This window comes from Mytilus trossulus, chromosome 11, assembly GCF_036588685.1.
Source record: "Mytilus trossulus isolate FHL-02 chromosome 11, PNRI_Mtr1.1.1.hap1, whole genome shotgun sequence".
Classification (NCBI taxonomy): domain Eukaryota; kingdom Metazoa; phylum Mollusca; class Bivalvia; order Mytilida; family Mytilidae; genus Mytilus; species Mytilus trossulus.
Window position 1 is genome coordinate 39,806,724 of NC_086383.1, and position 23,648 is coordinate 39,830,371.

General features: G+C 31.1%; 1 protein-coding gene across 1 annotated transcript; it reads left to right on the forward strand.

Moving 5' to 3' along the window:
* Positions 1-17,290: 17,290 nt before the first annotated feature.
* LOC134690412 (uncharacterized) lies at positions 17,291-21,852 on the forward strand. Its single transcript, XM_063550381.1, has 3 exons — positions 17,291-17,428; positions 20,449-20,584; positions 21,490-21,852. The coding sequence occupies exons 1-3, from the start codon at positions 17,348-17,350 to the stop codon at positions 21,813-21,815; spliced, it is 543 nt and encodes a 180-aa protein (XP_063406451.1). The 5' UTR covers positions 17,291-17,347; the 3' UTR covers positions 21,816-21,852.
* Positions 21,853-23,648: the final 1,796 nt, after the last annotated feature.

Sequence of the window (23,648 nt, forward strand, 5' to 3'; positions counted from 1 at the left end):
GACACCTTTGTGCTTTATAAAGAATATTTCCATAAAAAAATTGGATGTGAAATACCTGAACGTATGAGAAGTCTGCATGTTGAGCTATATTTACGAATGATGTCTTTATACCGATGATAACATTTAGTAAATGTTTTGACTAGTTTGTGATATCGAAAACCCTGGTGTAATAATTTTTCAGTAATACATACATTTCTCTCGTTAAAATCTAAAACATTGTTACATACACGAGCTAATCGTACAAGTTGAGATATATAACCACCGTAAGATGGTGACAAGGGAACGTCACCATCTAAAAACCGATAATTAACGATAGGAAATGAAAAATCATCCCTTTTATCATAAATTTTAGTAGTCAGCTTTCCGTTAGTGATATAGATATCAAGATCGAGTAAAGGACAGTGGTCATTGTTAGTATTAGCTTTATTTAAAGTAAGTTCAGCCGGATAAATTTCATTAATATACATACTGAAGTCGTCATTATTGAGAGCCAAAATATCATCCAAAGATCTAAAAGTATAATTAAATTTGTTTATCAGATGTTGTTTTGATGGGTCTTTGTTTATTTTTGTCATAAATTGTAACTCATAACAATACAAAAAGAGGTCCGCAATAAGTGGTGCACAGTTAGTCCCTATTGGAATTCCGATAATCTGACGATATACGGAATCCTGAAAGCGAACAAAAATGTTATCTAGTAAAAATTCCAGGGCATATATAGTATCAAAGCATGTCCAATTAACATAGTTTTTTTGTTTATTGCTACTAAAAAATGACCTAAAAGAGTTTGAACATATATATTCACATTCTGATTTTTTGAATGCCCATTTAATTAGGTCTGTGAATTTTTTTTTAATGAGAATGTGAGACAATGTGGTATACAGGGTAGAAAAATCAAAACTTTGAACAGATTCAAAATAATATCAATATTAAATTCACTTGGAATGGGGACGATGATTCTTCTTGACATAAAAACAAACACATTTAAACAATTAATCAGGGATACTTCTTTATAATTACAGAACGTGTTAATTTCGAACTATTTCATATATCTGTTTGGCCGAAGTATTCCAATTTTTTTTATTTATGAATAGCAATGCAACATCTCTATAACTTCACTTGATCTTTAGAAAAATATCAAAACAATACATAAAGAAAACGAAATTGTTTATTAATCTTTAAAATTTATTATGTATTATTACAAAATTTTAAGGCGTTAATCTATTTGTAATTTTATAGGGGCGTCAAACCGTTCATTTTATAAGAACACTTTACTTCATACAATATCTAAATATAGTTTGATAAATTCATATGAGCTTTAAATAGTATTTTCCGATGTTTATATATAGGTTATTCTTTCATGATTAAAAATAACCACATGTATTTTGTCAACTGATAAGAGGACAACATTACTTTAAGCGTCAATATGATTAAGGTTATAGTATATATTTTCCTAGCGAAAGTGCTTACTTCAGGTATGTAAAATTTCATATGTGATAAACACACGTGACTGTATTTCAAATATTTTGATATCTTCAACCGCGTTCACCCCTTATTTAGAATTATGCTAAAATTAGTTTCGTTTTAACATAATTATCTTATGTATGATATATGATATATAATATTGTTATGTTTGTGACATATTGTGTAGTCATATAGTTTCGTCCGCGACGTTCTGCTTGCAGTTCACATGGTTCAGTTGCTATCTCGTTAGATTATACTCGACATATCATTTTAAATGTTACATCTACACATAATGATGATAATTAAAGCACCATACATTTATCATGTTCATACAATACCTGAAGTTGATTTTTAATATGTTCAAATTACTTTTTTTTATATTTTTAGCTACAGAAGAATGTATCGGCCAAGGTGACACAGGTTTTCAAAGTCCAAAAATTGATATTCAGTTTACTGAAAGCAATTGCTCAATTTCATGTAAAATGAACATATCCAAAACAAAAACTTTTTATTGGATAAAACTACTAAAATACATAGACGACAGTTTTAAAGATATTGTACATATTCGTCGCATTGGACAAACAATTGTTGTACATTGGTTTAATTGCACAGACGCAGAATTAAGATTTTCCATCAACGGATCAAATCTTGATGAAGCCAAACTGGAGCTCAAATTGAATTCTAATGATATCCGTCTATCTGATACTGGGACTTACAAATATGAGGTTAATAGTGGGGATGTTTACTGGAACACAACGACGATTGACTTTGCAGGTATTAGTATCATTTAGTGGAATTTACGGGAAAACCTCTTTAAATCTGAAAAAAATTGTTCTGGCCAATTCAATCCAAATTTGAAAAAGAAAGATAACAAATAAAAAACAATTTATTTTTGAACAGTACTTTAGGTTTTGTTGTACGTATTGGTATGCTTTTAATAGAAGAACCGCTAGTTCATTTTAATACCTTAATCATACTTTTTTTTCCAATTTGACGACGTGTGCTTTGACACTTTTGTGGCAAAATCCAACCCACATATCTAATATTTTAGTTTTAAAGTATAAATTTAAAGCATGACACACGAAAGAGGATTGCAAAGAAAAAAAAATAACTTTAACAAAATAACCGTTTAGTCTGCAATAAAAAAAACACCGTTTAATTTTAGGTTTATCCAAAGTTATTTAAAGAATTCAACCTGTTGTGTGATGTTTAAAAATAGATGTGTTATTCTGTCTTTGCAAACTTCAACATCATATTAAATTTAACTATACATCATTTCTAAATACAAAAACAATTGATTTAAATCAATGTATACTTTGCTAATCATTTGTAGATTTAATCAAAATAAAATTTTCTCACGAAGAAGGTGTATTTTAGTTTTGTTGATCTTGGTTCAGGTATTTGATTTTACCTTTTAAAACTAATACAGTAATATGAATTCAGTTTGAAGGTTTATATAAAAAAGTGTTATCATGTCATTTTTCTAATTAAAATTTTCGCTTAACGTTGATGACACAACAACCCTACGACACAAACAAATAAAAACAAAAAACACACAGAAAGATGATGAAGGCAAGTTGGATGATTAGGTTACGAACTTTCAGACAAAGACTGAAAAATGAGCATATAAAACAAGCAACTTCCACACCAAAAAAGATCATTTCGCTTTTTTTCTTGCATTATGGAAGCATAATTCTAATTTATCAAAATTTGTTCCAATGTATATATACATCATATGCTGAATTAAATCTTGTCAGAATCACATCTCCTTTTTTTTTACAAAGATATCCAATTGGAGTTTCTGGTGTGTATCAAAGAATCTTTTTTATTCATGTATATATTTATTCTCATACAGCCAGTGCATTAACTCGGTACAGAGATAACAAATACAAAAAAAATACAATTTGTACAAAACGAGCGAGAAAGGTTACGACAGTTACAAGTCATGAGTATCTAGACAAGTATTTATATTGTTTTTTATAAAAGACAAAGCTTCTTCAGTACTTAAATGTATAATAACAAAAGATACCGATCTCCAAGGAGAAGTCAAAACGGAAACTTCCTTAATACATGGCAAAACTAAAATCAAAAGTTCAAACTCATCACACGAACGGAAAACAACTGTCACATTTCTGACTTGAAAAGACAGATTTAGGTCGTAGAGTCACGCGTTCTTATTGTTTTAAATTCTTACCTAGATTTTAGTTTAATGTTAAAACTCATTTTCGTAATTAATCTTTTATCCTTATACTTCTTATTTCTCGACTGGTAAATTTCAATCATTCAACATGATACCATTTCATTTCTATTTTTAGGATGCTACCGAGACCAAGCAATTGCAGCCTCTATATGTAAGAAACCAGTTTTCCTATACATTATACTATCTTTACTGCTAATCAGGGTTTTATGACATCGCTACAGTACGACTTTGATACATCTCCTGTGAGTTGTAGAGACAACAGTTCACCATTGCCATGAGCAATTAAAAATCAGTACCACCTAGGTTAAGAACTAGTACAATGAAGACACATTGCAACAATGTGGTAGACAAATAGATGTGAAAAACACCCAGCGAAGCTAAACATTGAATGAATATATCAGAACCTTGCTGTCAAACGGTATGAACGATTATATGTTGACTGTGTGAGATATGATGTATTAACGAAGATAGAAAATATCTAAATACTATCGGTATGTTGTGTTAGAAACACTGAGTTTGTTAAATTAACCTCTAAATTTGGCATATTGTTAGTTTGTTCCTATCCTGAACATGCGTGTATTATTTGTCACTAGACGGGAAGCTCTTTAAAATAATCAAAACGAAAACATAAGTGAATACACAAATAAATAGTATCAAGGTATATTTCAAATGAATGCAATTTTCGTTCAAGATTTGCTTGTTTCATCAAAAACAAAACCTAGGTCGACTATTGTCTGCTATTTTAGAAACTGTCTAAGTTGGAGAAAGAAACCCGCCATTTTATTCACAATAATAGACTGCTAGATTCATTCAAATTGTTTTTATTAATGAATTAAAAAAATCATGACTTTCATCAATCGTGAAGCCGTCCTCACAAACTATTTTATTTTATTCTCCAAGACAACATTGCAAAGTATATCATTTGTTTCGTTGTCTGACAGAGTCTAACGTTTAATATAAACTTTGTATGGACTTCTCTTTTTTTAGTTTACTTTGAGGCTTGATATTATTGTGACTACTTTTAAACCTCATTACGATAACCATTATTCATTTTTGTGAAGGAACATGTTTTTATATTTAATGGTTCGATTCAAAATATTTGAATATTTTATAAACAAAGATGTTTCAGAGGGGTAGAACACAAATTTGTTTCTACTGAAATATATCGTATATATTACTCTTTTTTATAGTTAAGTTAAATATTATAAATAATTAACTGTGATGCGTATAAAATCTATTTTCCCACTTTGTATAAATGGGCAGCGTCTTACCATATCAGGAATACTCTGGAGGAATGATCTGAATAAACTTGCATTTAAACATAACTAGTCACAAATTTACGTAACGGTGTAAGTTTTTTTTTATATGATATACATTGGTTTATTTCAAACTGTGTAGGATAAAGCTAATTGTTAGTTAAATAATTGTTGAATGTAGGTCAAATTTATTTTGTCTTTAAAGCACAGGTGTTTGATTCATAATAACGAAAAATTTACGGTTGTATTCGAGTATGAATTTTTATGCAACATAATGCCATTACAAATTAAACTATACTATATCGTTTATAGCTCTTTGAAATAATTAAAAGCAAATTTATCAACTATTCTACACTTCCTTATTGGATTATTCCAAACTAAAACATAACAATTTGACCTTCAGGAAACCATATACGGAATTACAACCATAATTGCTAATTCTCTATAAGACTTCCTTGAATTGTAGTTTTTCAAAATCAAATGTGCAGAATTTACTTTTGAGACCCTTCCAGTCGACAATAATGGTCGGGACTTTCTTACACTATAGAAGCATGCACAAAGAAGACAATATGGTTTGTTTGTACCAACAATAAGTCAACACTTGTATGTTGATATGAATTATTATTGATATGGTCATAATTATAAACTAATAGTCACTGTTTATAAAACTTTGATTTTTTGAAATACTAACGCTTTTTTTCCTCAGAAATAGACTACCTTATTTAGCTGTAATGGCAAACACGTTTAGAACGTTTTGGTCCTCAATGCTCTTAAACTTCGTACTTTATTTTTCCTGTTTAACTCCGTTTAGTTCGAGCGTCACTGACGAGTCTTTTGTAGACGAAACGCACATCTGACGCAAATATAAATTCTAGTGTTTTTGATTATTTGATTGTGTCAATTTTTATTGGATTAATGCTTTGATCACTGAACTAGTATATATTTGTTTAGGGGCCAGCTGAAGGATGCCCCCGGGTGCGGGAATTTCTCGCTACATTGAAGACCTGTTGGTGACCTTCTGTTGTTGTTTTTTTAATTGGTCGGGTTGTTGTCTCTTTGGCACATTCCCCATTTCCATTCTCAATTTTATTTGCACAAATGTAAAATGCTTAGTTTTAACTTATAAATTAGTCTGAAATAAAGTTACTGTGATAAAGAAAAAGAAACTGTGATATAAAACTGTGATAAAAAACTGTGATAAAAACTGTTATAAAACACTGACAGTAGTCGATATTTTCTGCTGTTATATTTTGGTGTGCGATATACGTATATTCATATGGCATTTCTATGTATTTAACATGTATTAATAGTTGATTGCATAATTGCATTTTAGTTTAAAAAGTTGTTATTAAACATAATAGAACTATCAAATGTATCTTTTTTGTTTCTTCTGAAAGCATGTCTAACCTTAATTGTGGCATGCAAAATTATTGGAGTCGGGGGAAATCGTATTATCTTGCTAAATATCTAAATATCAAGTGTGTGGGTCAGGAAAACAAACAATTATATGGGATATCCTAGTACAATGTGACAACAAAATGATAACATGTCGAAGAACTCTTCCAAAAAGGTTTCTTGTTTGACGAATTACTTTCCTCTCTTTTTAAATCGTCCATCATATCAGATATAGTTTTATGCAACGTAAACAGAGAAAAAAAAATGGCAACCACAGAACATCGTAAAATCAGTATTTCATAATGTATACATTCATACGCATTTTTCCAAAACAAAACCAAACCATCACACGTATTAGTAAAAACTTTGCTATATAAAAATTCACAAAAAAACCCATTTCATTTATAAAGCTATGAATTTTGTTTAAAAGTGTTTGTCCAATGCAAGAACCTTTCTTTTCGTATATCAAAAGGAGACGCGGTATGACCATATATATATATATTACGGATTACAAGTGTGTCGAGGCTTGTGATTGGATAACAACACAGAGATGTCAGTGTATATTCAGGAAACTGCCGGGGTATATACGACGTTTTTATCCCCAATTGGAACCTCAAAAACGTCATCATAACACCGGTAACTATGTGACGTAGTCAAAAGCTATCAGATTGTCAGAGGCTCACAGAAGGAAAATAATGACGTGCTTCAGTCAATAATACATTTTTGATACAAAAAACACGTAATTTATACTTTAATACTTAAATTTAATGTTAAAAGTGTTATTATAAATTATTACATACACGATAAAATTACGATCACAGCAAATTAGAAAATCCTTCACGTATGCCGAACATATTAGGGTTTTCAACTTATATATGTTTTGTGAACAAAAACCTCCACTGGAAAATAACATTGAGTCAGGGGTAATCCGTAATATATGTGTAATTCAGGTCTCAGAAAGGGTATATACTGTGACATTCCCGGCTTAGGGCTTATATCCCCTTCGCCTTCGGCTCAGGGGATATAAACTTTAAGCCGGGAATGTCACAGTATATACCCTGTCTGAGACCTGAATAACATATAATATAATGTCTAGGATGTAAACAATTATATTTATTACCTGATAAAAAGTATTTTCCTGTTTAATTAATATTTCTTTAATATTTGCTGTTTTTCTGCACTAATTTTGTTCTATGGTCTATTGTACTGGAAATTATCGTTATATTGCAACTCTGTGAAGTCTATTGCACTGACCTGTTATTCTAAAATCTGATTAGTTGAAAGTTATCCATGTTATCTAATCAAATGTGGTTTAAACATTCTTGTGTTTATTGTTTTGATCGTTGCAAATAACTGCCAGGATGGAGCAGTTTGTAATGCTGACGATAGAGACTTTAATTATTTCTTGTCATTTAATTAACTCTGACTTTTTGTCCGGGTTAATGAATTTCTAAAGTTTAAAATGGATGAAAGGCAGCGTCTCCAGGACCAGTTTATTCAAAATGGTTCACTGATATTGTTCTAAATTACTTTACATTCTTTTATTATAGGCATTTTCGTTTAATTGGTAAACGTCTTAACGTCGTTTACCGCTGTAATAACGTAACTGTATATTCGACGTTGCTACTTAGCAACGATATTGTATTCCTACATTTAGTTTAGATAAAGATTTCGTTCTATGAAGACGTTTTTCATTGTTTCTTTAGAATATATGTCAAATTGGTGTCGTGACAAAAAGAACGATGAGTTCTAAACTGAAAGCTATTCGAGCTGGACATCGTGGTGCAGTCACAAAATAACTTGAGCGAGTGCGCGGAAATTTCGATGAGTTATTAAAGGAATACGATGTCAATGAAATTATGTCAATCAGTGAAATGATACGGAAGAAGAAAACAGTAATCTCGGAATCTAACGACACAATTGTGGAAGAAATTTTGGAAGAGGATATTAAAGAAGAGATAGAAGAAGACGACAGGCATGAATTTGATATTCAAATTACTGTTACAGTAACAAAATTAGCAAGAGTAATCCAGGAAGCAGATAACACAAAATCTACGAAAAAACAACAATTAAACCTGCACGCCACAGAATTTTCACTTTCAAACAACCAAATAAACCCGACTCCAGTAAGTTTCACGCCATCTAATAATTCAGCATCTACATTTTCAAACTCCAGTATGTACCATAAATTACCAAAGCTTATCCTACCCACGTTCGAAGGAAATATACTGGAATGGCAGCCATTTTGTTCAGCAGTTCACGAAAATTTGTCCCTAAACGACGTTCAGAAGTTTAACTATTTAAGGTCTCAATTGTACGGAGAAGCAAGCCAGTGCATCTCAGGATTACAAATTACAAACACAAACTACGCCCAAGCCCTACATGTATTGAAACAGAGATTTGGTCAACCCCACAAAATTGTGAATGCCTATATACAAAGCCTTATTAGTCTACCCAGTCCATCCGCGAATATCAGAGACATAAAGAACTTACGATAGTATGGATAATAACATTCGAGGTCTTGGGGGAGTTGGACAAACACATGAATGGTACGGGAGCCTTCTAGTACCAAATATCTTACATAAAATTCCCGGAAACATCCGACAAAATATGGTACGCGTTTATGGAAATGATAGATGAAATTTACAGTTGCTACGTGACGCAATTCAGTATGAAATTACTATCCAAGAGGCAGGTCAGTCCGTAAGTTGTTATGAATCAGAATCAGAATATACATCTACGTCAGCATTTATAGTAAGTACAAAACGAAACTACGAATCAAATATCAGAAATTTAACCAGCAAACCCTATATATATTGTAACGACATTCACGCTCCAACTACATGCATGACGGTAATAAATATTGATGACAGAAAGCGCACAGTTAAGGAGAAACAGTTATGTTTTAATTTTTTGGGAAGACACAGAATTGCAAACTGCAAATCAATAAATACATGTTAAATTTGTGGTAAACGACATCACACAAGTATTTGCAATAAGGCGGAGCAATATACGCAAAACAAAACAAAAACAGAAACGGAAAATTAAAACTCAGAAAAACTAGACAGCTATCTCTCTGTAGCAAGCATGCAATCATTAACGACATCAGTAAGAGCTCATGTACTTTTGAAAACCGCGATAGTTACAGTCTCGTCCGACAAAACCCATAAACAACTCATCAAGGGGAATTTTATTTACATTTTAAAGAAGACTTTTGCTTAGAACCATATCTGTTAATATTAAGGCGGGGTCATTAAGAATTTAATACAAAACTTCCAATCGAAACAAGAAAATGAAGAAGTGTACAACGAAATGAGAGAATTTGTCCTCTTGGTAAAGTTGGTCTTGGGGATGTATATCACTATAGATGTAAATGTACCTATTGTGAAGTTAAGAGTTTAAGGGGGAAGTTCATACATTTTGTACCTTCAGTTCATTTAAAATATCCAAATGAAACAAAAGTACATGGCATGCTTAGATATCGTAATATTAATAATATGTGCTTTCAAAGCTGTCAATTTTTATTCAAAAGGTAGAAAAGATGCTTGTCTAATTTGAAACTGTGATAAACACAGACTTGTTTCTGAAGATGTATAATTTAAAAATGTATACCGTTTGTTTTATGAACTATGATGTAATTTAAAATATTGTGTATAATATGCTCGTGTTACGCACAGAAGTAAGTCCTCTGGAATCCTTTTTACGAACAATGCTAATACATGTCATATATGTTTTGTTTTAGCTAAAGCATGTATTAATAATCAAACTATATTTCTTCTGGTAGAATTTTTATCCTATAAAAATACATTTCATCCAATTAGGAATAGTGTTTTGTAAATGAACTACTCATGGTTTTCATATGATGAAAACTATAATCTTTCAATCAGTTTAGTTTAGGTCTGTGGCTGGTAGGGGAGTGCCTGCTAGTACTCCTAGTGAAAGGAATCGAAACAGATCATTCACCAATATCAACGTACACATTTGCAGTTACCCCGGAAAAGAAAGCATCCTGTAAAGTTTTGATTGATTGTTTTTTTTAGTGTTTTTTGTGCCTTTTCGTGTCGGTAATTTGTGTTTTGGTGGAGGATGCCGGAGTGTAAAGTTTAAGAAACCCGAAATTGTCTTCGCAGTATAGTACAGTACAGTTTCCGATTTTTCACTTTATGATGGTCATTCTGGTATTGTTACATTTTTCTCTCGCTTTTATACAATTGACCTATAGTCTTACAAACAGCACACATTGGCAGTGATGAAAATCGAAAAGGATTTACTTAAAGTTTGGTCAGAATAACTTTTATATTTAAAATGATTTGGTGGTATAGTTTTGATGATACAAATAATCAATGATAAACCTTGCCTACTGTGTAGTGAATTTGTGAAGAATGACGCAGCTATAATTCCAACTTCGAAAATAATATATAACAACCGAACGTTCAAACTGAAGCTACATAACCATGATATTCGTGTGTATTATGACCTCTTATAAGGTTGCGTTTTATTTGAATCAATTAACAGAAACTAAGTAATTTGAATCAATATCATCCAAGAAATCGTGTTTAAAATCTTGGTAGAGACAAGAATATGTATTTTTTTAAATTGACATGTAAATGATATTAAACATGCCGCTGTTCATATTCATGTTGTTCAAAAACTATTTGAAGACACTAGAACAATGAAAATGAATTTTGATGAATATAAGAAGAAAGAAAAAAGCAAGTTATAAATTAAAAAAAAAAAAATTTTGCAACAAAATTTTTTAAAAATAAAATTTTGTCAAAAGAGTAGAAAAAAAAATAAAAGTAAGGAAAAAATGCAAAAAAATGCTAAAAAATGCTAAAAAAAAATATTTTGTTTTTTTGTTTTTCTGTAAACTCAAAAGAACACAAAAAAAATTCTGAATTTTTAAAAAAATAAATTAAAAATGTATTTGACAATGTGCAGCAACATGGAAATTGAAAAAATATTAAGCTGGAAATTTTTCCATACCATCCCTGATAACACCAAGATAACTAATATTATACTTCAGATCGTACCTCTTTATTAACGAAAGACAAACATTATACAACCTATAGTCCTCGATACATTTTATCAGTTTTAATCATCACCAAGATGACATCATAATATAAACCTGAAGGTGAGTAATATTTCCATTAATTTAATCGTGCATGGGAGCCCACTCAGATGAAAGAGGATATTTCTGACTGCTCATCTGACTTACTGTGTGTGTTTGTCCTTTGCTTGTATGTGACCATTTATTATCAGTTGTGTTGTATTCTGTCAGAAAGTACACCTGGAAGCTTCTTTAACTTAATTATCAAGGTTAATGTTAAGATATGCTATTACACATGTTATACCTTTTTTTTTTTTTAGGTCCATCGCTATTCATATTAACTCTTGTTAATGTCTACATATTTGTTGTCCAGGTTTTCCCCTTTTTCACGATCAAACATTATATGAAGTCGGAGGAAAAGACGTTATTGCCGACCTGTTTCTGTTTTGTTCATGTTGTTTTGAGATACAATTTATGACTAAAATCAGCATAGAACCATCAAAAGCAACATGTGATACAAAAAACAATGTGCTTTCAGATATTTGAATTCTATATTGGCTCTCAATAATGACGTCTTCAGTAGGTATAAAAAAAAGATAATTACAATTCAACTTACGTTTAATAAAGCTATGATAACAATGAAAACTACACTTACCTTGATCGTAAGATCTATATAATAAAAGGGAAGCGTCATGCCAAGATGTAAGATAAAAGAGAAAATGTTTTCGATTTTTCCCTTTCTGATTGTTCTATTCGTATCTTTTTATTTTCATTTTGCTTTTATACAATTCAAATGCAATCAACACAAATTAGCATAAAATAATAAGAAACAAAGGTATTTACACAATTATATAAAAAGTAAGTCCTGGTAAATTTGAGTTAGGGTACTAATTAACAAGGAGACGCCTTCTTACTTTCAATTCTTTTAAACGTGTGAAGACTGGATTAGATAAATTATGCTATAACTTCGAACATAATATAACTAGGCAAACATGATGCATAGATATAATTAAAATCATTACAAAGATGTGTGCATTATATGTCATCATTAAAGTTTGCGTTTTATATTTGACAGATATTCAAATCAGCTTTATTTCGAAGTACTTTTTCTAATGAAATAATCCTCCAACTGCCATGAATGGTACTTACGGGTATTTTAGTTTCACCGTGATTATTTCAATGTTAAACGAAATAGCATTTTAGCTGTGCATTGTTTTCAAAATAGAGAGTAAATCTGCATGAGAAATGCATTAAGGTTTTAAAATAAACAGTGACATTACATTCATCATGGCGTTATTCATATACTACTTGAATTAGCTTGATTAAGATGAATGTTTTAAACTGAATACCTACTCAATATGATGGAGAAAAAAAAGGATTATACATTGGAGATAATGAAGTTGAAAATATCTTAATTCAGCTCTTATCCAAACTTAATCGAAAGACATACATAAAGCATCATGTAGGCATCAATATAATTGTTTACATTAATGCATCAATCATTATTCAAACCTGGAGCACTCGGCAATTATCGACTGAGTCCGCTACACTCCTTCTATAAATGTATGGAGAAACGGAAACGTCCGCGTTTAGACGAGTGAGAACTGAAGGTAAGCAATTTTGTTTTAATATGAGTTGAATCGTGTTCATACGCCCGACTTGACTAATTTACCTCTGTCTTCAAAGCAGTGTACGTGTTCGTATGTGTGTGTAAGTGTCCGTTTTATATAGTTGTCGTCGTATTTTTTTTCCAAGATTTACAACTGACATTTTCCAGAAATTCAATTTCATGCTTCAAATGAACATGCTTTTATAAATTTGACGCATGTTCATATCTATCGCTCACCAACTTAATATTTATTGAAACCCTGAACCCAGTGAATATCATACATGTAAGTGAGTAAAGCTATATATCCTGCAACGGTTGTGTTTGTATTGCTTGTTTTTCGCTTTGGATCGATCCGATGGGTTAAGCACATCACTGCCCAAGATGAAGGAGATGGTTTGACGCCAGTAAATATGATTAACCCCGACACATTTTGTATGTATCAATCACTTTCCACTAACACCAATTAATGTTAGATACACATCAAATCATACATAATGTGTTAGATAAATGGTAGAAGATGCCCCTTTTAATGGTAAACATGGTCGGCAACATCGAACGTAAGCAGTTTTCTTGTGCAATATCTAACGGCATTCATTAATTGCAGACCTTTGAAAGTTTCTGTATAATTAGTAACAACTTTGAATTTTTTTTTAAACATACTTGGGACGACTAAGTGCTTTACATAGTGTATAGATATTTATCTTACCTCCTTTACATTTCTAAGAACAGGATTGGTTAAAAGCGTTCGCGTGGAGACCATGTACATTCAATATTAGGTTAGCAGGGAGGCGGGACTTATTTCAATACACGGTTTGTAGTCGAGTTACCACTTTGGCACTATTTGATTATTTAAATGTATTGATAGTTCAGTTAAATATGGTAATTGATATCAATTTGTTATTGTTGAGATTATATTTTGTGTGCAGACCAACGAAAGTATGTTCTTAAAATTGAAAACTTGAACACTTTAATATAAACGTAAATAGATGTGGTATGATTGCAAATAAGACAAAGCTAGTCAAAATTCAACAAGTAAAGATAGTCGGTAAGATAAATTCGTGACATAGTGACCTAATACGATATATACTGGGTCAGTAAATTCCATAAGGGGTTCGTCTTATATAAATGATAGAGAAAAATAACCCCAAATTTAACAAACACATGAATGATGACCGTTATTTCTCTATAGATATTTTTCTAATTTTTTTTTCATGTTTTGACTTCGTATGTTTTAATGTTTGTCCATTAGCATATTAAAAGCAAATCTGAAATTGTTAAGATCCATTAAATGATTAAAAGCATTGTTTACGTGACAATGTACCGTAATTCCCCTTAAATCAGATTTACTATTTAACAATAAAAAAAAAATAAACAGATTTTGATATATAATTTTTTTTTTATCATCTTATAAATGAAAACTTACAATTAAGATTATATAAATATAATTTTATTTGGTTTCCGAATATATAGCATTCAAAGTACTGATGCATTCCTTCCTTGTTAGTGTTTATTCGAATTTAGAACATAATAATGTTTATTCAAGACCATCATAGTGCCGGTCTAAAAGAAGCAGCGCTCATAACTGTATTACACCAAAATGTTCTCGTCCTGAGATGCAGTATTTTGCCACTGAACGTTTAACACCGAATCGAATCCATTCTAACATATCAATCATCCGGTGTACAAAAGGTAATGGAATAAATTAAACAAAATTGATCTAAGTACTTCCATTTACATTAAACTATCAAGATACACAATGTACATGCACTAGTAAAAAAACTTTTGAATGATAAATTCACTTTTATTTCAAATACGTCTAAAATCTTCATGTACTAAAACAGTCTTCTGAAGTTGATAATTATCTTGAAATATCTAACAACTACGACTACGACTACGGTGTTAAAATGTACTTCACATGGAAATCTCGAATGATCATTACAGCTAAAAGTTACACAATTTTCTCATTTGCATTCATTACACTCCATTTTATTTATACTTTTCAAATGTCATGACACGAGTTTTCATTTTGTTAATGATATATTGGTAGGCGATACTATACACTAACATGAGTTGATTGAATTTGACAGAAAACAGTTTTTAAAAGGATCTGAGCGAGGGCAGAGTGTTTGAACAGTTTTGAATATACAGAAGGAAAGTGTTGAACCTGTACTGAATACAAATTATTCGTATTGAATCATTCGAAAGCTAAAGGAATGAACGATAATGAATAAACCAAAAGCTATGTATTGGAGATTTTTGAAACGACCGAAAACGAGTTATATAACTGAATTGACCAATAACCAAGCGTTTGATTGATATTGAATTGACCGAATCAAACATGTCTTTCGTCATTTGATTGATTCAATGCTGATGTCCTTTTCCGTTTTAATCTTTCTCAGCGGATGTATTTCCGTACTACTAATCTCTTGTTATACAATTTCTAATCGATATAAGTGCATGGAAACAAAAAGATAATGCTAAAGTGATTTTTTTACCTATCTATATAGAAATGATATGTTATCGGGGATTAGTCAGGTACATTTTAATTAATGACAACTAATAATTACGGCTATTGCAGAAAAAAGCAAAACAAAAACAAAATAAGATTAAATTCTTTTCATTGAAGGTCATTTTAACATCAATCATGGAAGTTGTTCCAACTATACTTACACTTGGCATGTTACTACTAACACGACTAATTTCATGTTGGAATGGACTAAACGGTATGTACTATGTATGTTTTTCTTTTGTAAATTTTCTTTTATTTGGAAAAGTTCCACGCAGTGCGATAAAAACTTGAATTCAAATCTTGTTATCCAACAACAACAAAAAAACTTCGTTGAATGTTACGAAACTTGCACAAAAGCTTCTCCATCGTCAATAAAAAGCAAAATACGATACTTTTATTTTACCGTATTTTATTGTTTATTTGAACTGATGAATTGGCTTAGTGTTGATCAGTTAAAATTTAATTCATACTTTTACAGTAGGAAGCAAAGACAGGACACCTTTGAAATCCATTTCGATTTCAACATTTTTTGTTTGAAAGTGTTTCCAAAAAGTCAGCAAAAGTGCTCAATAAACATTTTATAGTTAGAGATAAAACTAGCTATCCTCTTCTAGGAAAAACCTTTATGTTATGTTAAAGGAATTTATGTATACAAAAGCTATTGCTTTTTTATTTGGTCGGAGTGTTGTCTCTTTGACACATTCCCCATTTCCATTCTCAATTTTATGTACTTGTGCATAGTACATAATTGTAGAAGTCCCAATCTATTGATATTTGTTCCTGTAAAATCATCAGGTAGAATCATTTTACTGTACAAATGTGTATTGCTGACAGTTTGACATGTTTCATTTCTGATGAACAAGAAGTTTCAAAGTAGGCAAAAAGAACACACACCTACATATAGCTGAAAATTTACCAAAAAATAGTAGTTGCTGTTTATTATTTTATAAGAAGTGTATTGGTTTGCGTCTTCGAGACGGTAAATAATGAAACTATCATACACCGTAAACCCTATCATAACAGACATGTGTGTGAACGTACGCAATATGTCACGATGTACTATCCCTTCATCATCTCGAATGACAATTTTGGGTGTGTTTTAGTTTGATAAGTTTGAAGAGGTAGTTAAATGAAGATCGAAGACAAAGCTGAAAGACGAACGAGATATTTTGGATAACCCAATCAGTAAATTTCCGTTTTGAATTTTTTAATCTGCACATGCTATTTACACAGTCTTGCAGATCAATTTGCTATAAATGCTTGAGTCAATTGTTATGTATATGAATGAACGTATATGCATTTAAATTGTAAAACAAGTAAAATTATAAAATAAATATCTTCCTTAAAAATATTGAGAAAACATATAACTATAGAGTAACAATTCATTGAAATTGACATAAAATCCGCATACCAGTTCGTATTAGTTCGGATTGATTAATTTGAAATTTCAAAATATGCTTTCTCGGTAGTATTTTCAAAAGGGTACACCAGAACGTTGTGATTGGTAAAAAACGTCATGAACAATGAACATTCAACCAATGACGTATAATAATAATGTTGCTGTCATCAGTTAGAGTTACGATTAATGATATTTCCCATAAACCTTTACATAGTTTTTCAAGTACAAATAATAAGCCTATGTAATAAAAGAAATATATTAAACACCAGTGTTTATTTTTTTTTCATGATTTGCCTTATCGTAGAAAATGGTTTTTTATTAATTTGTAGATTTATTTAAACTAGTGTCAATAAAGATAGAAAATTGCATAGTACGTTATATCTTATTTCTTTCTTTTGCTTAGTGTATTACGAACATTTGGGATGCTTTCTAGACTCGGAGAATAGAACGGTTCCCTATGAAAAGATGCATTCAAACTACATGACCATTACAAGATGTTCAAAATATTGTTGTTCTATGTCTAATTATACCTACATTGGAACAGAAGTAAGTATAATAGATTATTTCTTGTTATAGCAGGTATTGCTCTTGTATTTCTCACTACCTCGTTGGTCCCTTGGTCGTGTGTTTGCCATTAAAGAAGGATTTTTGGGGTTCGAACTCCGGCTAAGACTAACCATAAATTTGGCATTTGCTGCTTCACAGCTAAGCACGTGGTATAAAGGAGTAAGAGCAAAGACTGGTCGACTCGGAGTCAGAATGATATGTCCTGGTAAGAGCATATTTTCCTGTAGAATGTCAACTGGTAAAATATCACGTTAAAAAAAAATCCGACTCGGTGTGTCGGTCTTGTACAAAGGAGGGTAAATATTCATATCATATTACAGTAATTCTCGTCCAGAAAATGCATATTTTTTTGCCACTGGACGTTAAGCAGCCATCAATTATCATCATCATTGTCTCATATTTCTTATTTGTTTTTGGTATCCTTGAATCCTCATCAATTGAAAGTAATGGCCGTTTAAATTTAAATTGAACCTGAATGTATTTGTTTTACATTATATTATAAAAAAAGTCATATGAAACAAGTGACTGGTGAAAAATAATATTGATCAAATTCTTGAACCAATTAATACATATATCACAAACTTAGTCTTCTGTGCACCATTTTATCATTTTTTTCACATAATTTCATATAATCATCTTTTTTTTCAATCCTTCAGTGTTGTTGTGAAAATATGGCAGGTAATTAAAGTTCGTGTTTTGAACCCGATGTTTAACAATTATCACCCGTTTGTAAACAATAAACAAAAAAGGATAGGTATTGAGCAGGTGTTTTACATTAACAATCAGATATTAATTTACTTCAGTGACGGATCCTAGGTATTGAGAACACCTAAGTGTTACGAGAGGATCGCTTTGCATACGGAAAATATGTCCGCGAATTGATTCCTGGAAGCAAGCAACTAAACAAAAGTAAACTTCTTCTGAATGTGGACAAATTAAGGAATTTTCTTCAGAAACAAGTGTATTTAATTATGAAAACTATCCATTTTGTTTTAAAAAAAACTTTTGTTTTTGTTTTTGTTAAGTTTTGTGTACTACTGTTTGTCAGTTGGTCTTTCTTTTTTTAGACCTGTATTGACTGTTTGATTTTCGATATATGAGATTGAATTTCCCTCTGGTATCTTTCGCTTCTACATATATACCTCGAATGATTAAAAAGAAATTAATATAAATATTTGTAGTATCATTCACGGTCATGTTTGATTCTCGTAGTTTGATGTCTGTCGTTATTATTTTAGGTTTTGTCTTATCAGTCTAGAAAACATGTTTTGTCGTCTTATCAGTCTAGAAATCATGTTTTGTCTTATCAGTCTAGAAATCATGTTTTGTCTTATCAGTCTAAAAATCATGTTTTGTCTTATCAGTCTAGAAATCATGTTTTGTCTTATCAGTCTAGAAATCATGTTTTGTCTTATCAGTCTAGAAATCATGTTTTGTCTTATCAGTCTAAAAATCATGTTTTGTCTTATCAGTCTAGAAATCATGTTTTGTCTTATCAGTCTAAAAATCATGTTTTGTCTTATCAGTCTAAAAATCATGTTTTGTCTTATCAGTCTAGAAATCATGTTTTGTCTTATCAGTCTAAAAATCATGTTTTGTCTTATCAGTCTAGAAATCATGTTTTGTCTTATCAGTCTAGAAATCATGCTGTGTCTTATCAGTCTAGAAATCATGTTGTGTCTTATCAGTCTAAAAATCATGTTTTGTCTTATCAGTCTAGAAATCATGTTTTGTCTTATCAGTCTAAAAATCATGTTTTGTCTTATCAGTCTAAAAATCATGTTTTGTCTTATCAGTCTAAAAATCATGCTGTGTCTTATCAGTCTAGAAATCATGTGTTGTCTTATCAGTCTAGAAATCATGTTTTGTGGTCTTATCAGTCTAGAAATCATGTTTTGTTTTATCAGTCTAGAAATTATGTTTTGTCTTATCAGTCTAGAAATCATGTTTTGTCTTATCAGTCTAAAATCATGTTTTGTCTTATCAGTCTAGAAATCATGTTTTGTCTTATCAGTCTAGAAATCATGCTGTGTCTTATCAGTCTAGAAATCATGCTGTGTCTTATCAGTCTAGAAATCATGTTGTGTCTTATCAGTCTAGAAATCATGTTTTGTCTTATCAGTCTAAAAATCATGTTTTGTCTTATCAGTCTAGAAATCATGTTTTGTCTTATCAGTCTAAAAATCATGTTTTGTCTTATCAGTCTAAAAATCATGCTGTGTCTTATCAGTCTAGAAATCATGTGTTGTCTTATCAGTCTAGAAATCATGTTTTGTCGTCTTATCAGTCTAGAAATCATGTGTTGTCTTATCGGTCTAGAAATCATGTTTTGTCTTATCAGTCTAGAAATCATGTTTTGTCTTATCAGTCTAGAAATCATGCTGTGTCTTATCAGTCTAGAAATCATGTTTTGTCTTATCAGTCTAGAAATCATGTTTTGTCTTATCAGTCTAGAAATCATGTTTTGTCTTATCAGTCTAAAAATCATGTTTTGTCTTATCAGTCTAAAAATCATGTGTTGTCTTATCAGTCTAGAAATCATGTTTTGTCTTATCAGTCTAAAAATCATGCTGTGTCTTATCAGTCTAGAAATCATGTGTTGTCTTATCAGTCTAGAAATCATGTTTTGTCGTCTTATCAGTCTAGAAATCATGTGTTGTCTTATCGGTCTAGAAATTATGTTTTGTCTTATCAGTCTAGAAATCATGTTTTGGTTTGTTATTGTTTTTTTTCTTTCAAATTGTAATCCTGGATCTTTGATTGCTAAATTTACATACGGAATTTTATGGATACGATGCTTTTGTTGGGTTTTAACATGAAGCTTTCCGCAAATCTAAAGTACGGTCAAATTTCAATGCAACGTTTCTTTATTCAAAGTATTTATGACGTCTTGAAAAAGCTTTTCAAATATTTGCTTTGACGCTGCAGAAACACGTCTAAGAAATCGAACAATCTTAATCCAGACCATTTTTATATTATGATATTCTTCTAAAAAACAGGTCGGCTGGGAATGCTACTGCGGAAACGACAGCTCACAATTTATTCCGATGCCAGAAACAGATTGTATTCACCGATGTGATGGAAATCAAGAAGAGAAATGCGGGGGATATTGGCGCTTGAGCATTTATAAAATCGGTAATTACTTTATATGTTTATAGAAATACAAAAATAGTTTTTAAGAAAAAAGTCTATCAAGTCCAAATTTTTCTTATATTGGCTGCTCGTTTTATAATATTTGGAAGTAATCAGCGAGTAATCAGCGCTGAATAATATGCTGGTATGAGTGCTAATGAGACAATCACTATCCAAGTCACAATGTATAGCTATAAAAATGAAAATGTGGTAGGATTGCTAATGAGACAACTATCCACAAAAGACCAAAATGACACAGACATTGACAACTATAGGTCACCGTACGGCCTTCAACAATGATCAAAGCCCATACCACATAGTCAAGTAAAAAAGACCCCGATAAGACAATGTAAAACATTTCAAACGAGAAATATAACGGCCTTATTTATATTAACGGAAAACAAATATGTAACACATAAAAAACGACAACACTGAATTTCAGGCTCCTGACATGGGACAGGCACATACAGAAATAATGTGGCGGGGTTAAACATGTTAGCGGGATCCCAACCCTACCTAACCTAGGATAGTGGTAAAACAGAACAAAATAAGAACGAACAATAAAAATCAGTTGAAAAATGCTTAACTCATCAGATGGACAAAAATACAAGTGGATTTTACAGTTATAGGTCAAAGTACGCCGGTCTACATCACGGAGCTTCATCTCACACCACAGAACCGTTTTATCTATATGAAAAACGAGAATTTAGTAACGCCTACGGACTGCAACAACAGTTGATAACCACAGAACAACAAGCTCCTTCCTGACTTCTAATCAAAATCAAACATCTACTCTGCAAGTAGCGCGAAACAAATATGAAGGAGTAATTATGTAAGTTATCTGATTTTTTATAAACCGAACTTCTGCACTTATATAAACAATAACAAATTTATCTTTTTTTTTTAAGAATGCCCAAATGAGGACCCAAGCCACACAACAACGATACAAATACCTAAGACCAGTACACATTTTCCAACATTAGACGAAGTATTGGAAAATATCGCTAAAATTCAAAAAGAAATTTTAGTTGATCGAAAAGAAACAACAGCCTATAAGAATACTAAAGTTTCAGCAAAAGACGACCGGTTGTCATCGAAGTCAATTGGAATTGTGGGAATTCTTGTTGTGGTGCTGCCATTCTTTATATTATTTCTTCTTGATATTAACACGTGGGTCAGTCCGGGAGCAAGGGCTAAAAAACGTAACCTGAGAAAAAATAAAGTTGTTGATTAAAACATATTTCTAGCAAACGGAATCGATACAGGAATTGAAAACTTCAAAATAATTTTGGTAATACTTGGCATTTATATGAGAAAACACACGAAACTGATGTGCAAAATGTGTGTTGGAACCATACGTCATTTAATAATGAAAAGCGGAAATTGTGCGACGTAAAAAGTGAAGTGAATTGTATTAATTTGTTGGAATATTGCTTATGCTATTTTGAAACAGAAATCTGTAATATTTAGATATGCCGTATAGTGGGTTATTTTCACCGGATGTTTTTTTTTCGCTTATTTTAGCAGGTAAAAGAAAATCGCCAAATCCAATTCCACGAAAATCTATAAATATATGTTTGGTTCTTTCTAATAGCTAATTATAAAGCGTATTGCAAACGATTTTTTTTTGTTTCCAGTTGATTGGTCAATAGTTTATATAATTCTTATAATCCTGGTACCTTTGATAACTATATAAATTAAAATATCACTTGTTTATTAATCTTTGCTTTGCAGCGATTCAACTAAACCTTTATTTATCAAACTTCACGTCTCTCAGGTACAGGTTGCTATTGTTCCCTTTGATCTTTTGTCCATGTGTTTTACAGTTGGGTTGATATTTTGGTATTTCAGGATGGCTTTTTTGTACTTAAGTGGAATAGGAAAAATATTTAGATTAGTAAAAGAACAAAATAAGCTAAAAAAATGTGATGATGGGAACTATTTTGTGTTACTTTCTGGTATTTGCTTTCTGACCGGGCCTGAATTAGTGGTGTAACACGTTAATACATAAAGATGTCTATACATAAACGTGTCTATAATCAAACCGTATTCTTAAAGTGAAATATTTTTTCAGCATTCGCCTAACATTTATTTAAAAAAAAAATAATAATATTGTTAGAAACACACATAGTCATGATAATCTGTTGTCTTTTTCGAAAATCTAGAACGTCAGATTTAAATTAAATAGTTACCTCCCCTCAAAATGCCAATTAAAAAAAAATACAAACAACAAAAAATAATCAACATTTGCAAAAATACAAATATTTATAAGTTATATTCTTTTAAATTGGTTCTTTTAAATGAAAATTGACATTAAATATCTGCATTCCCGCATCAAATTTTGCTAACTTGATAGAAAATCTGGACCTTTGATTCTCTGTTTTTTACAATCCAAGATAGAGGAAGACACCCATACCACCTTAAGTTATCTTACAGACATTTGAACGTTTCTATAAATTAAGTAAACTTCAATCAACTTCGAGACGACTCAAGACGACTTACAGCGTGACAAAGTGTATAGATATGTACATGTTGAATACTGTATAATGCCATGGAGATGACTTTTAGTGAAATTATCATTAGATTGATGTTTCATGGAAGCATTTTACATACTCCTTTTATACACATTTACTGCATGCTTTGTTTATATGTGTTATTGCATATGTTTTTATATTCGGTGAAAAGCTCATTAGAGCTTATGTTTGTATTGTTTGTCAATATGCCGAATTCAAATAAAGTTTTACTTTCTGACTTACTTACTACTAACACTCAATTATCTCTTAGAATCTGGATGGGGTTTACTGAAAAGAGAATAATGAGTCATCTGCAGTAACAAGGACAAAAAAGAGGAGAAAAACAGTCAAAGCAAAATAATTTAGAATAATGGGCCGCTAAAATATAGGGCATAGAGAATAATGGACAAAAAAATTTATTATATTTCCACTTCGCACTCGGACGTCTTTTAAACTGATTTTTACTGTGTGTATTGCTGTTTGTGTTTTTTATTTTATACATTGGCTAAAGGTATAGGTTGAGGGTTGAGATCTAAAAATAAATGTTCAACTCC

Bases quoted from the DNA above. Each gene is read 5' to 3' on its own strand.
- LOC134690412 (XM_063550381.1), top strand. From the start codon at position 17,348: ATGCATTCAAACTACATGACCATTACAAGATGTTCAAAATATTGTTGT. The intron at 17,429-20,448 runs GTAAGTATAATA...TCTAAAAAACAG, and splicing joins ATACCTACATTGGAACAGAA to GTCGGCTGGGAATGCTACTG. The intron at 20,585-21,489 runs GTAATTACTTTA...TTTTTTTTTAAG, and splicing joins CTTGAGCATTTATAAAATCG to AATGCCCAAATGAGGACCCA.